General features: G+C 54.2%; 1 protein-coding gene across 1 annotated transcript in view; it reads left to right on the top strand.

Annotated features, from left to right (window-relative positions):
* The window catches only part of FSTL4 (follistatin like 4), a 442,827-nt gene that overhangs the window by 367,487 nt on the left and 61,091 nt on the right, over positions 1–14,249 (top strand). The window contains exon 7 of the mRNA XM_057541639.1: positions 5,878–6,044. Within this exon, the coding sequence (XP_057397622.1) occupies positions 5,878–6,044 (167 nt within the window). The remainder of the gene's footprint in view (positions 1–5,877; positions 6,045–14,249) is intronic.

The raw sequence follows: 14,249 nt of genomic DNA, 5'->3' as shown, positions 1-14,249 counted from the left end.
GGAACCTTTCTGTGCATGTGTAGTTTGGGCAATCTCCTTGACCTCAAGAATGAGAAACATGTAGTCTCTTTATTTTTCATCCGAGCAGGACTCAGCTCCTCCTTGCTCCTGCCATTATCTTTATCTTGGAGTATCTGTCCACAGGGGATGGATTCCAGCTGCTCAGCCTGGGGCCCATCTCTCCTGCCTCAAGTGAAGCAGGAAGGTCTCTCTTGTGCTGAGCAACCCACGCTGACTTTGACAATCATGGCAATGCTACCTGAGCCTCTTCATCCCAGGAGGAATAAAGAAAAGCTGACTGATGTCTGAAGGCCTGGCCCATAGGGAGACAGCTGTGAGGAACCCCCGTCTCCCTTGCCCTCCTTGAATTGCCTACACACCAGGCAGCCTTCCAGTACTGGTTCTTATAGTGAGGACGTCATCTCTTTGTGTCCACCTCTGCCTAGCAGTGCCAGACAAGCTCCCCACCCTGGCCCTCCCTTTCCAGGGACACCAGCCTCTTCCTACAGATGCATTGTCACCCCAGACCTGACAGGAGCCCCCAGCCCTGCCCTCTGTCACTACCCCCACCATCCTCTGGGCACAAGGCATATCTTGTTGCTTGGTCCCCCAGAAACCTAGGGACGCTTCCCACAGAGTGGCGTATGGGACCACAGATGGTCAGCACCATGGGAGCAGCAGAGCCCCAGCCGAGAGCTGGAAGGATCCCTTGTCGGCCCTTCCGCAGGCTGCTCCCTGGAGGGCTGCAGTGTGGCTTCTTCGCCTCCCTCTCCTGTGACGCTGGGCCCCACCAGAGCAGAGTCCAGGCGCAGACATATCTGAGTCCCCTGCTCTACAGACGTGCCTGGGCAGGGGTGGGGTTCAGCCCACCGTAGAAGTTCAGTCAGTGTGTTCACTGAACACGTAAGAGGGCCATCTACGCAAATCCCAGGCTGCCTGGCCCTCCTCCTGCCCCCGTCACCATGGGAGGCTCGAGAGGACTGTGGGGTCCCCTCAGCTCTGCCGCACCACCACCACAAAGCCCTTCCAGATCACTCTCCAAAGGGGGCAGGTGGGGGGCAGACGGTGGTAACTGAAATCAGGTTTCCTTCTGACGACTCCCGTTGTCTTCACAACATGGCTCCAGCCACCTTCCCATCATCATCTTGCACCACGTAGAGGCTTCCAGATGGGGCTGTGAAGGAATGGAGGGGACCGAAGGGGCCCTCTCTGTGTCTCTGTGGGGGTCATAGGGTGTTGATCTGCCCAGCACACCCTTTCTGTCGTGACATCTGACCCCACCCCCAACCACCCAGCACCCGGCCCAGAGGTGACCACATGGCCCAGGCCTGTGGGTCAGTCAGTACTGCGACTGCAGAGTACTCCATCCACCTGGCCTGGTTGATTGCTTCAGGGAAGAACGCAGGAGATGAGTCTGGGCAATTAGATTCCCCCAGTGCTTTTTTGCAGGGCTCTCAGGAAGGATTTGGGCCCTTTCTCCGGGATCCCATGTACAGGAACAATGTGAGGGTGGGGCCACCCCTGGACATCTTGCAGCCACGCAGAGAGTGCCATTGTTGAGGGCCCTGGATGCTTGCAGCCTCCTCCACCCCCTTAGATTTCCCAGTTACAGGCATTAAGATCATCCCCGTTCTTGTTTTTTCTTTTTTTTTTCCTAGGCTAGTTGAACATTTCTGAGAGTTTCTGTTACTTAAGCCTGAAAAGATCATGATAAGTTCACCAGGATGATTTCTTTCAATCTTCACCCAATGTCTGTCCAAGTGTCTCCTTATGTGAAGATTTCAGAGTCCCAGAAACATCCCATGAGGTCATTGTGGAGATGGGGACCAAGAGTGTGAGAGTCTCAGAATAGACAAGTAGAAGGTACCAAGTAGGCACAAGCTTAGGCCCCAAACCACAGTGGGATGGGGACCAGTGGGTACCATGTTGAGTCACCTGGGAGGAGAATGTGGGGCAAGGTCAGGGACTGTTCTCAATTCACGGTGAATCTGTGGGTGATGGGGAGCCACTAGTAGCTTTTGAGCAGGGCTGTGATACATCTTGTACGCCAAGTGGTGACCAGGACACTCACGGGCAGAAGGGGCAAACTGGAGGGGTGACCACACAGGAGGCTGTTGAGGACCTGGCTGGAGAGGGAGGGGAGGGTTCAGGGAATATCAGGAGGGAAGCCCCTGTGGGCTTGGCAACTGTTCATGCTGCCACTTGAGGCATCACTTGTGCCATCACGGCACGTGGGCACGGAACAGAGGCAGGTGGCGTTGAGGGACCAGCAGCTGGGCAGCTCCCGGCAGGACCGGGGAGAGTGAGCAGGGACGTCTGCTCAGAACCGTGTGCTCCGAGTCCTAGAGCCTGAAAGCCAGCCGGGCCCCCAGAGCCCTCCTAGCCCAATCCCTCATTATATGGATGTCTAAACTGAGGCCCAGGGACGGGAAGGGACCTGCCCGAGGCCACTCGGGTGCCACCAGCAGAGCCAGGCCTGGAGGCCAGGTGTCCAGAGCCATAGCCAGGCATCTGCCCAGTTCTCTCGAGCCCCAGGCCGTGATGCTGCCTCGTTTTTCCCTCACTGGGAAATCACCCTGGGAGACGGGGCCTGCCGGGGAAGACGTGTTGAACAGTAAATAACCGCGAGTGAGGAGCAGTTCATTTGCCATAAATATCTCCAGAATTTTAAAAGGATCTGGGGAATATTGACATGGACTAAATCTAATAAAACATTCATTTAATTAAACTTTAAATGACCCAAATATTTGCTGTTTGGTTAATATTTGTGTAGCTGACAGGAGCAGAATTATGATGGTTTTGTCAGTATTCGTGCATTCTAATTTTGCATGCGTCTTTCCCGTGAAAATCACACATCTTCAGACATACAAATGCTCGAGGGTGCGCTCAGGAAAGATGCGGGAACCAGCTATCCCAGCGGCGGATGGCGAGCCACACAGGCTTACCACTCGGGTTTGTTTGTTTGTTTGTTTGTTTTTAGCCCTGTGCTATAGGCTCCTCCAGCCATTTTTCTACAGCTGTTTAAAATGCAAGACTTTGGGGCCACATGGAGGAAGGGGCTCCTACATTGCAAGTAATCTTACACTCCCATGCTCCTAGACTGGTAATTAAGGCCCCCGGGACCCCACCGACCACACTGCCTCCCCTCCCCACCCGCACCCACATTTTCCCTTTCCATCTCCCCATTCCCGCCACACCCCAATCTTTTAAGGCAGTGGCTCTCAGGCCTCAGGTACCACAGAAGCCCCTGGGTGCTTGTTAAAACCTGATGCCCACCCTGCCACCAGACAGTCTGTACCAGCCTGGGCTTGAGGGGCAGGAGTCTGCGTTTTGATCAGTTGCCCCAGAGATGAGATGCAGGTGGCGGGAGGGACCGTACCTGGAGAAGCAGAGTTCTGGAGCCCAGGGGAGGTCCTGCTTCCTCTGAGGGCCCCTCCCTGACTTCCCATTTGGCCTTTTACTTTTACTCTCACTGGTGCTCGTACGTGCAAAGAAAACATGGGTTCCTTTTGTAACATAACTGACCTCTTCACACACCCCACCCACCAGCCACTGGGAGAAAAATGTCCCTAAATGTTCAGTCCATTGTAAAGCGTAGTCCTAGCTGATCATTTTAACAGTCCACGTAAGTAATGCCCTCGCTAATAAAAAGGCTTTGTGTCTCCAATTCCCAGCTCCCCAAGCTGGTTTCTGAGTGTAGAGGGAAGCGTGCGGCTGTCCACCGCCACCTCTGGTCCCCACCGCGAGGACCCCTGGCCGCGCTGTCCCCGGGCACCCGCGGCAGAGGTCAGCCCTGCTGTGCTCTTGGTCTGGACACTCTCAGCCTAGTGGAGTCCAGAGTCCCCCCTGGCATGATGCGCCCTCGAGGTGTGGAGGCCGCTCCGTCAGGCCCAGGCCTGAGAGTCCGATGCAGTCCTCAGGTACAGAGGCCCAGAGCACACCCTGGCCCGGCCAGGAACCTCTGGGCCCCTCCATGCCGCGAGGGACCGAGGGGGCTCTGGCAGACGAGCGCAGGCCCTGGCTCTCTGCCGCATCTTTGTGGTCGCCCGAGGTGGTGGGGTGCAGGCCGCTTGAGGGAGGGTTCAGCCTCCTCCTGGAGCCCCCCGTGGTTCCCCTCACCCGCACACCAACAGGCATGCTCTCTGCCCTTCCCGCTGTCTCCCTCCTCATTCCCACACGCCCGGGACGAGGGGGGCCTTCCACACCCCCTCCCACTTCCACAGAGCACGGAGCCTTGTGGCTCTTCTGAGGAGGAAGAGTTGTCTCCTCTGCACTTGGGCACAGTGGGAGCTAAACTATTTTAGCAAATTCTTCTCTCCCTCTCTCTACCCCTCTGAATCTCCAGAGCCTGGGTCTTGCTACAGAGGTTTAGTGGCTTCTCTGCCCTGAGCAATAAGCCTCATGACTCAGAGGTGGGAGGGCAGCAAGCAGAACATGATTTAAGAGGGAACTTGAAATGCATCACTTTAATGTTTGTAAAATATTACGCCGGTTGCGTCTGCATCAGTCACTCAGTGCTCCTCTTTCCTCGTGTGGCTCCTTCAGCGGGAGTCACATTTTTCCTGTGTGCCATTGTCCCCTCTCCACTGGCCTGTTGGCTTTTTTTTCCTTCTTTATTTCCATTTTCTCCATTTTTCATCCATCCATCCAACAAGCACTGATTAAGCACCTAGTGTATATCTTGTTCCTCTTTGTGGGCCCAGGGCCAGGCCACTGAATGTTTGCAGAGGGGAAAGGGCTTTGGGGCTCAGGATCAGACCTTAGTGCACCTGCTTTCACCGTACCTGCTTTGCGGTGTGTGGCACCTACAGCTGTTTTTGCTCCCCTTCCCCTCCACCTTTCCCACACACACTGGCAAGAGGGTGTGAGCACAGGTGTGCTGCCTGTTCACAGCTCAAAAGTGTCCCGCTGAGTCAAAGAGCTCAGGTCCCAACTCTGCCTTGCTCCACACCTGTCAGGCCCCCAGGTCCCAGCGTCTTTGCTGGCATCCCAAAATAACACAGGCCCCCAGAGCCAGCGCCCCCCCTCCACTCATGCTGCCTCCCCAAGCTCCCCAAGTAGATTTGGGGGCAGAACTGTGGAGGGCCAGTCCAGTCAGTGAGCTAGTGACGCCCCCTCCAAGCCTCATCCCATTTTGGCATTTGAATACCCTGAGTTTGATTCTTTTCTTTAATCCTGAGAATTTCAAAAGGCCTGTGATTGCAGGGAGGTATTTTAGACCCTTCCTCTTTGCCTGACGGATGATCAGTCTTAATGCCAGTTATCAAGTATAAAATGGCAAGGATTAATCATTTGTACAGCCCAAAGTACACTTCAAAAAATTAAAGGCTACAGTGCACAGTGGCTGAGCAGAAATCCAAATCCAAGTTCAGAGAATCCTTAGACAGAAACAAACCTTCAAAGGTCAGCCAGTTCATTCCCCAGACTTCAGACAGTGCAACCTTTACTTTGCCCCCAGGTGGATGAGAAACCTGTCGGCCCAGCCAGCAGACCTTGACAGCACTTGGCAAGGCTCCGACTCCAGGGGGCCTGGAGGGCACAGGGCAGGGCCAGCACACCTGGCTCCCTGGTTTCAGAGGGGCAGCCCACACTCTTAGCTAGACTCACAGATCCACAGCCCAGATGCTTCCCCTACGCTAGCTGTGGTTCCTGACCTGATTTGCCTCAAACAGCCCTTTGAGCATTTAACATAAGTTGTGCCCCCTCTCCCAGGAGGTGTGTCCATCTGTACATTTAGTCAGCACATTGTGGACAGTGTTCCTGCCCCCGGAATTTGCCCGAGGCCCCTGACCTGCAGTAGATCCCTGTGGCTGTATCCCTTCAGGTATAGGCTCCATCCCCTGGGCCTCCAGCTGACGGCTTCTCCTTTCCCTGCAGAGGTGGTACAGCTCAGCCTCGCCCCTGAGGAGAGGGTCAGTGTGGCCACAGTGACCGTGGGCCTGAGCACAGTGCTGACCTGCGCTGTCCACGGAGACCTGCGGCCACCCATCGTCTGGAAGCGCAACGGGCTGGCCCTGAACTTCCTGGATTTGGAAGACATCAATGTAAGTCACCTGGCTCTGACTCTGAGCTCAGACGCACCTCCCGGGGAAGCCAACTGTGCAAGATGCCGAGATGCCATGTGGTAGCTGCAGGGCCAGAGGGCTTTCTTTTCACATCCCACGTTGGTGCCATTCAGCCTGTTGTCTGGTGTCTGGAGGTATCAGTCCCACCTCGTGCAGAGAATAGGATGGATGGTGGCTGCAAGCTGCTAGCCAGCCCCAGAATAAGGTGAACAGGGGAGGCGCGGTGGGCAGGGCAGGAGGTTCCTGGGCAGGGGAGAGCATCTGGCTGGGTGCCCCCCAGGAGAGACTCTGGACCCTGAAGCTGGGGAGGATACAGACAGCTGGACGCCGAGGAGGGGGTATTCCCTGCGGAGGGCAGAGGTGAGCCTCTGGGCTGGGTCGGCTGGAGGGCAGGGGCAGCAGGGGTGGTGAAAGGAAACAAGATCAGGCCAGAGGGGCTGGCCCAGGGGCCTTGTTTGCTGGGAGAGGGAGTATGGATGTGATGGGTTGAGCAGAAGAAGAGAGCTCCAGAGCTCTCACAGCCTAACGTGAGCAACGGGGGTCTCCTGGGTTCCGAGGGCCCAGGCACCCCGCACTGGGGTCCCAGCATCACCCCACTCTGCCTTTAGGACTGGACAATTTCTTAAACTGATCCTCAGTGAATTAATCTATTAGAAGAGCAACATTATCGGTGCCTCCCTTCTACTGGACTTGAGGAATAAAGGGATTGAGTCAAGAATATGCACTGGCCTTGGTTTGGCACAGGATGAGGTGGCTTCCTGGGAGTTCATGTGAGAAGATGGAGTGATGTCACCCACATAGGGCGCTGCCAGGATGGCTGACAGGTCTTGAGCTACTGTGACAGGAATACAAGTTTCAGGCAGAAAAGGGGCAGCCCTGGTCTCCTTGGCTCAGGACAGGCCAACCCAGAATGGGCTGCTTGGCCCCAAGAAGGAAGACCTGTGGGATGAGTGGTCAGTTCCTGTAGCCACTGTGAGGTGGTGAGGGAGGTGCTGGGGCAGGGGGAGCTGGCCTGGGCCGTGTGACCCATGAGTTGGACTAGCACAAAGGGCAAGGGGCCAAAAGGAGACCAATTGGTTTGCTTAGATGCAACACCATTCCAGCCATCAGCCCTGCCCCGCAGTGGAGTGAGCATCACAGGAGGCAGTGAGCTCCCCATCCCTAGAGGCATACAAGCTCAAGCAGCATCATGGTAAACAATGCTGCTAGCCACAAGAGGGCAGCTAAACCCCATGACCTTGAAGATCCCTTCCAACTCTGAGACTGCTTTGTGGGGAGAGAGGTCCAGCGTTTAATCCTGCAGGAACCACAAAGTTGGAACTCTGCTACTCTCTAGGCCCCTTTGGATGTGCCCTGGAAACATGGGGGAAGCAGATGGGAAGAGGGGGTCACTCCAGAGTCCCACCCTGGGCAGAGCTGGGCAGAAGTGCCCTTCCCCCACCTTTGTCGCACCAGGCAGGATGGTTTCCTTGCAATTTCCCCACTATAGTGAGCATAGCCTATATCCCACCCATCTCTGAATGTCAGCACCAGCACAAGCCTGGTGGCTGCTTGATGGTCAGATGCTGGGTGGGCAGAGTTCTTCATCTTCTGAGCCTGAGGTGCCCAGGGCTTGTCTGCGATCTTAGCAAGGGAAGGCACTGGCGTGTTTGTATTTGTAAAGACTAGGGTGTATGTGTATGTGTGCATGTGCACGTGTGTGTGCTGGGGTGCACATCTGTGTGTGCATATCTCTCAAGGTGGGTTGTCAGCTTTTAACCATGTTTGGCCAGTAGTGATTAATTCAGAACTAGGTCAGGTCCTCCTGTGTCTGTCTGAACATCCATGTGCATTGCTTGATGCTCTATTTAAAGACATTAGAAGTAAAGGCAGAGGCAGAACTCCTCTTAATGCACTTGCCAATGGTTAATTAAATTACTCTGAGTGTCTTTCCCCTCCCTCGAACACGCCTCCAGCACCAGCTCAATTGAATTTCTACTTTTCACAGTGAGGTTAGCAATTTGGGTAATTGTGGGTGCAACTGGAGATCAATGGCCTCTTGTTACCTCCCAGGAAACACTTGCTGCTCTGGGCGAGTCAGCAGCCCACAAGCAGGCAGGGGCCTGTGCTTCTCAGAAACCCCCGCGTGAGGGTGCAGGGCAGCGCCAGCCCCGCAGGGGTCCTTGCCTGATGCATGCAAGCACACACAACACAACACAACACACACAACACGCTCACACACACACACACACACATACGCACCTGCCTTTAAGAGGGGAGGGACACAGCACAGCCTGCTCATGAAGGGCCAGGCTCTGGGGTCAAAAGGACCTGGTTTTAAGTCTCAGCTCCGCCACTTACTAGTTGAGTGACCTTGGAAATGGCACTTGACTTCTCCAGGCCTCAGTTTCCTCCTCTGTGGAAAGGGGATAAACAATAGATCCTGCCTCATAGGGTTATAATGAGGATTAAGAGACACGTGAAATTCTTAGCATATAATGTTCCATGCTAACTATTATCACTCTCATTTTCATAATATTACTAATTATTATTATTATTATTATTACTGCTCCCACCAGACAACACTCTCCACCCCTTGCAGCCCGAGTCCCCGAACAGCAGCCAGCGCAGTCCGGTGAGGCTCCCCGTCAGGCAGGTGTGACCCTGGGGTGCTCCTGCTGCCTGTAGTCGCCTCGATTCAGGTCAGCCTTGATTCATCCGGAGGGCGACACTGACCGGCCACCCCCGACAAGTCCAGGGCCGCCACCTTCTCTGGGCCTGCGGGGAAACGGGGATGAGGCTCTCCTCCTCGCGTGGGCATTTTCAGGCTGAGCGTGTCCGAGGACGGTGAGGAGAGCAGCCCCAGGAGGACATCAGGCTGGAGATGGGTGGAGCTGGGTCATCAGGATTCACAGGGCATTTCTGAAGCAAGATTGGTCAGGGGAGAAAAGCCCAGGGTGGGGCTACCCTGGTCGAGCAAAGATCGGGGATCGAGGGGTTCATAGAGCCCCCCAGCCTGTGGCACCTCAGCACCCTCCCCTACCTGCCACAGTCAGAGATGAAACACAATCACGGTCCTTGTAATGAGTGACTGGCTCCCAAATGCTCCACAAACAGGGGAAGCTGATCAGTTTACAAAACCCAAGGCGGGCAGATTAGAGAGCACCGAGAGGTGTGGGCCTCCTTTCTTTGTCATTTGTATGAGACATCTTGATTGGCAACAAAATATTAATCACTTTTTCACTACTCTCTTAATGAGAGGCTTTCATGGGCAACAAAATATTAATTTGTCTTGTCTTATCTGTTAAGAATTCTGTTAATGAATTCAGTCACAGAGCTATTACAGAATGCCATGCTAATGACACATGTAATTAAACTTTTCTGACTTGCAAACATCAAGGATGCCTCAAGCATCAGAATAATATTTGATCAGAAAGTAAATGTACCCTTCTAGCCCGGAGCCAAGCAAGAAGGAGCCACTTGGATTCCCCAGTGAGCAATGTCGCTGTCAGGAGCAGTCAGGAGTCACCAATGTGTACACGGCCGTCCAGATGGCCTACGTGGGGAGCCATCCTCTGGATTCACTTAATAAGTGCCTGCGAGTGGCAAGCCCTGTGCCAGAGCGTAGAGCAAAGACATTCTCCCCGGCCTCGCGGGGGCAAGGTAGCACAGACCTGTTGTGCCCCGCCCCCGGGATGCCTGAGCCCCCCTCGGCAGGATGCCTCGGCCTCACTGCAGCACAGGCCATGAGGGGCCCTGCCTCAGCCCCACCCGGGAAAACAAACCCCCCAAGCAGAGGGCAGCACTAGGTACCAGGAGTGCAAAGGCCCCCAAGACAGGTGCTCCCCAGGAGGGGCGGGAATTCTGCCTCACCTCCCGGCAGCAGGTCTCTGGATTATGATACCTCCTTCTGTTTGCGTGATAAGAAATCAATAGTTTCTGCTCATGCACATTCCCCAGAGCTCACAAAGGGGGGCCTGTAATTTGTTTACTTCCTGGCCAGCTGCTGGGCTCTTTACAGAAGCAGTGGTGGGTCTGGCAGCTTCAGACCTGGCCCTGTGGCCCCCACCTCAGCCCTCAAGGACCCACGGCCACTGCTCCAGCTCAGAAGCTGAGGGCAGGGGACAGGCACAGCAGCCCCCTGAGCACCACCTGCCCTGATCTTAGGCCAGGCTGCCGGCCAGCAGAGCACCTATGCCGGCGTGCCTGGGCGAGCCCACACCCCGCAGGCCATGCACTGTGCGCCTGTGGTCAGCATGCCCAGCCTAGGGCCCTGCTCTGCTCAGACAGCCCTGTGCCACGTGGGGGAGGGCAGCCTGTCACGCTGGAGGGCCACAACCAGAGTCCGTGGGGGAAGTTTACCCTCAGGAAGGACTCTGCCTTAGGAGGCAGGGAGATGCCTCCCACCACCGGTACCCAAGCGGAAAGGGGACCAGCCAGGTGCCCCCTGAGGGCTCTTTGGGCTCTGGGGTCATACAGTGCTGTGATAAGGAAATTGTGTGGGAAGCAGGGACGTGTGGGGCATGAGAGGCCTGCACAGGAGCCAGGAACCTTGCTTTTTCACCTGGACCACAGAGCCTCCATCTTTCCTGTCTCCCGAGGCCTGTCCTCTGAGACAGGCATCGGGGCTGGGGTGGGGGCCCATCTCTGAGGCAGATCCATACACTTCTCGCCCTACCCTGGCCTCCACACCAGGTGTCCTTGAAGTGAGGGGGAGGCTGCCTCACTTTCTGCAGAAGTGGAACCCATCCCTGGCTGCAGTGCCCTGCCCAACCACACAGTAGCTACTCGGGAAGTAAAGTGACCATCCCCAAACCCAGTCTTCACGCCCTGCCCCCACAATGTCACCTGCCCTCCCCTCGTAACTGTCTTCCTCACTGTCCCTTATATCCCCAAGGACAGGGGCTGCCCATCAGGGGAGGAGAAGCAGGGAGAAGACATCCCCAAAGTCCCAGAAAATAGCCGACTCCTGAATCCTTGCTAGTGTTAATGCTGGTGTTTCTACCATCGGTACTAAGCCACTGCTGTGTCCAGGAGCCAGTTTCCATGCTAGTCCGCTCACAAGCATTTAATCCTCATCGCAGCCCTGTGAGGCAAGTGGGGTTCTGTTAGTCAGAGGGTCCAGGAACTTGCCAGGGCCTGCAGCCAGCCTGCACACCCCAGCCAGAGCTCCCCGGGTTCCTTGCTCTTAGGACACAGCACCTAGCACCAAGCATTGCCAAGGCCTCACCCTGGGGCAGCTGGGCCTGCCTCCTGCTTCAACAGTAACCGCTGCAGTGTCCAAGCCCCAGTGGATGTGTCCCCTCCTGGTGCAGCCCATGTGTCTGGTGCTCGAGGTCTCATTAGCCACCAGCCTCTGCCACAGCAAAGAGAAGGCAGAAGGCTCTGAGACCAGCACGTGGAATTGTTTGGCCGAGATAGTCTCAGGGAGAGGAAACATTTTTCTATTGTATTCTTCTTTAAAAAAAAAAAGGCTTATAGCAAACCCCATATATTGCAGATGACTTGAAAAAGCCACTCTTTTTTGCTGTTTTTTTTCTTTCACCAAATCTCCCTATTGGGGGCTTTCAGATGTCGGCAGGCAGAGTACAGTGACAAAAGCAGAGAAACAAAACCCATTAAAAGAAATTATTTGTGGCAGTGTTTGAAGGATGTGTTAAAAGATTCACTTTTTCCCCATGCCTATATGGTGTAAAACCATGAACAAATAACTCTAATGAAGCTTATGCTCTCAGCCAGCTCTTCTTTGGAAGTGAGTTATTAAAAAGACCAAAAGAGAACGATTTAAGAGCTCATGACTCATTTCATTCTTACTGTCTTTGTACGAACCAGTCATGAATCTATTGTAAAAAGATGAGAGGCGTTTGATTAGCATGGAGAGCTGTTTGCAACATGCTAGACAGTGGTTGTAGGTTCCGCATTAAAATAATCTCATTAAACGCTTGGGTACATTTTGTTTTAAAATCTTGGAAAACAGTATACTTGAAGCACTCAAAGCCTTTGGCCAGCTCATGTCAAAAACCCTGGTTACAGATGAACAACCGGTTCTTTTGAGCTTTGGATGAGCTCAAACCACGAGAATTGGCCAGAGCTCTCCAAGAGACAGGGCCTGGGCCCATGGTACATCAGCCTGTGGAACTCACGGGGGTCTCTGCCCTCCCAAATACCTCCACTGGCCTTGGCTTTCTCAGTGGCCTCCTCAGGATCACCCCTCTATCCCCATAGTGTTACCGACCAGGGTTCTTGGCCTCTTTAATCAACAGAAATTGATCAGAGGCCAGACAAAAAATTCAGACAAGGCTTTATTGGGGCCCCTGCTGCAGCAGCGGGGAGCGAGAACAAACAACAGGAACCCTTGCTGGCTCACTAGCTGAGCGGGGTGGAATCAGGGAGCTTGTTCTTTACATGAGGTGAGAGTAGGGGTGTGTCCAGGGGGGTCGCGCTGGAGGGCCAGCTTACGTGGTTTGCCCACCCCTTCGGTGGTGTTGTGTGCAGAGGGCATACGCAGTACCCTGCTTTGCTTCCGACCCCTTGGTTTTGCTCCAGGCTCTTCAAAAGTGGCAGTTGGGTTTTTTGGTCTCTTTGTATCTTTTGTCCGGAATTTGCCCCAACTGCGCATGCGCGCAGTTATTTTTAGTCCCATACAGTTTCTTTGTATTCTGTTGCTCCAGGAGAGGTGTGTCCAGGTGCAAGCACTGCAGCGCTGCAGCAAAGGGGCCCAGGTCCCAACCTGTCTCAATAGTACTAGCTTCAAGGCTTTACTTGTGCTCAGTGACCTCTTCTGGCCCCATCTCAAAGGTACAGAGTCCCTCAGGAAGGTTCTGATCCAGCTTCCCGACCCTGAATGCAGAGCCCCAAGCCCTACGCAGGGGAGCTCACATTCAGGCTGTTTTCAGGCTTTATCTAATGAAAACGATACTGTGGTGAACATCCTTATACATACCTCTTTGCACATTTGTGTAAGCAGCCCTGTAAGATAAGTTCTTAGAAGTGGAATAACTATATCCAAGAGTGGACACGTTTTCAGTTTTGATGGATATTGCCAAATCTCCCTCCAAAAAAGTTGCACCAGTTTATACTCCCTCCAGTGGTGTATAAGATTTTTAAACACCATAGCAGGAGAAAATTCCTGATTGCAAGCCTTGTTGGTCCCTGAAATGAGCCATGGAAGGAAATTTAATCAAATCCTCCCTGGGGTGTTTCCAGAACAGCAAGAATGCCTATCAGCTGTCTTGGCGGGGAGTGTGATCCAGGTTAGAGGAGCTGGTAAGGCCCTCTAGGCCTGGGGACTCGCGATGGAAGGGGCCCCCAGGGGGAGGGTTGCAGGGTTCCCAGATGAAGGCAGCAGGTTCGAGAAGGTGTGGAACTTCAGTTGACCCTGCAGTGCAGTCTAGCGCCTGAGTCCCTTCCCACCCAGGCTGGGCACACAGGGCTGATTGGTTAAGGATCCGAAGCCCCATTCAGGGGCTCAAGCCTGCAACTCCCCGGAAGTCCCCAGGAGCTGCCACTCATCCATGTGATATACTCTAGAGTCTTGGCCAGTCAAGAGGTGTCTGCCCTCTGGCCTCTGGGGATGGACGAGCTGGTGCTCAAAGCAATGTCTCTGGTGTGAGCCTTCTCGTACAGGTACCCAGGCCCCTGTGTGCGCTCAGACACTCAAGCTTGTCCCCAGGGAAAATGCTTAGCATCCACACAACTGGGTCAGAATCTCCCCCATTTGAGTTCTGGAACCAATTACAAAGTTAGAGACAGCAGTTCATACAAGAATGGCCTCACTCTGACATCAATTTCAAGTTTGGGGAGTTCCCCAAGCTACCTTTAGGTTTAATACTTTAACTAGAAGGACTCACAGAGCTCACTGAGAGCTGTTATACTCACAGTTATGGTTTATCATCAGGAAGGAGTACAGATTAAAATCAGCCAGGAGAAGAAGCCCACAGGACAGAGTCCAGGAGGGTCCAAGTGCAGAGCTTCCATTGTCTCCTGGCGCGGTCATGGTTCCCAGCACAGACGTGTAACAACATACCTACCAGGGAAGCTCACCCAAGTCTGTGTCCAGAGCCTTCACTAGCACTCGATCCCATACTGCCCGCATGGCTGACCCCTAGTATCCAGCCAGGAGACAGGAGGCAGAGCTGGTACCATGTGGTGCAGGGCTCCCATCATAAATCACATTGTTAGATGCTCTGGTTTGCTCAAGCAAAC

The sequence above is a fragment of the Balaenoptera acutorostrata genome, chromosome 2 (genome assembly GCF_949987535.1).
Source record: "Balaenoptera acutorostrata chromosome 2, mBalAcu1.1, whole genome shotgun sequence".
Lineage (NCBI taxonomy): Eukaryota > Metazoa > Chordata > Mammalia > Artiodactyla > Balaenopteridae > Balaenoptera > Balaenoptera acutorostrata.
Note: the sequence above shows the minus strand (reverse complement) of the source record. Positions and strands in the feature narration are given on the sequence as shown.